This window comes from Diachasma alloeum, unplaced genomic scaffold, assembly GCF_001412515.2.
Source record: "Diachasma alloeum isolate Michigan unplaced genomic scaffold, Dall2.0 Dall_scaffold_00603, whole genome shotgun sequence".
NCBI lineage: Eukaryota > Metazoa > Arthropoda > Insecta > Hymenoptera > Braconidae > Diachasma > Diachasma alloeum.
Window position 1 is genome coordinate 10,121 of NW_021680735.1, and position 1,468 is coordinate 11,588.

The following is a 1,468-nucleotide window of genomic DNA, read 5'->3' on the forward strand; positions in this document are numbered from 1 at the left end:
CATAATTAATTTAATCATTCAATAATTGCCGAGTAATATCAACCAATTGACTTATTCAAAATTTAAATTTATTTAAAACTTATGATGACGCCTGTTCCTATCGCCGTCATAAACGATATAAGTTAAAAATAATGGGTTATTTCGATCGGGGTGGCAAGAGACTAAAACATGAGATGCCCTATTTTACAAATTTTATTCCTAGTATTTTTGAAATCCAATCAACTTGCAATTATTAAAATTTATTTATTTTCTGCATTTATTCAAATTGTCAGCTTACATATATTTTAAACTACTCTGCTGGCCAGCAATTATCATTAATTATCATTAATTATCTAACAAATTCTTATCTAACTTACTACTATTTCACCGAAACTTAAGCATACTCCTCTTGACCTCGAGCTTCACTCGAGGCCCAAGATTGCCCCTCACATTTTGGGGCTGCGTATATCCCCGAAATACATCAGCAGGTCCATACATGAAGACAATTGGGCCTGAAGCAGCGGAAACCTTCTGAGCGGGTCTCACGACTGACCGGACCATCCTGACCGGTCTGAAGAGGTCGTAAGCAAGCCTTTTCTCCCTCCTGAGATGGCGTCTGGCGGCTGCCCTCAATCGTGAGTCACCTCGACAGACTGAATGCCATCCACGGGATACTCGAGCTGCATTCAGAAGTGATCGAGAATCAAGCTGCCTGAAAATACACTGGGCCACTTCTACTGGGAGATTAGCAATTGGATCCATATTGGGTTTGCCAACACCAAAGAGGCGCATAAGCTTTCCAAAAAATTCCATGTTGCTACTACTCGAAGAAGTTGCAGAATGACCTCTGCTGAGAGTGTGCCACTATTTATACCGATACCCCCCCCCCTCTAACNACCTACCCCCCTCTCTGACCTCCCCCCCCTCTAGCCCACCCCACCCCTCAATGTGTCGACCAATCAGGAGTCCGCCAGCTCGACCAATAGAATTCCAGCATGACTGATTTCCCCAGGATAGTGAATTCTCAATGTAGACCTCCTTATTAGAGAAATCCAGGGGAAATATTTATTACTTTCTTCTATCTTTAATCTTCGGAACAATAATGAAAAATTCGGGTAATTAGAGTATATAACTACTCCAACAATTTTTTCGAGGAAACTGAATTAATTTGTCATTTGTTACCAAAAGAAATTGAAATGAACAAGAAAATTGAGTCGGACTCAATGAGGTAAATAACTTGAAGGGGGTTGACTGGGTCAAATTTCGACCTTGTGGGGTTCATACCAGCTGCGTCTTTGTCGCGAATCCTGGGTAATGCTAAGTGCTGGCGAAGCTTGATACTTTAAGGATGTTCTACACCCTTTCTGCCAAAATTCACGTTTTTTTAATTTTTCTGGCAAACTTATGATGGAATTGACGTGAAAAAATATAACGTTTTTGCGTTTTGTCATTATTTAATGACTGACGAAATTTTAAGGTGGTGCGAACA

The 1,468-nt window shown here is 40.4% G+C and overlaps 1 protein-coding gene across 1 annotated transcript; it reads right to left on the bottom strand.

Moving 5' to 3' along the window:
* Positions 1-278: 278 nt before the first annotated feature.
* On the bottom strand, positions 279-836 carry LOC107043585. Its single transcript, XM_015265134.1, has one exon. It carries the CDS (start codon positions 790-792, stop codon positions 364-366), a length of 429 nt encoding a protein of 142 aa, XP_015120620.1. The 5' UTR covers positions 793-836; the 3' UTR covers positions 279-363.
* Positions 837-1,468: the final 632 nt, after the last annotated feature.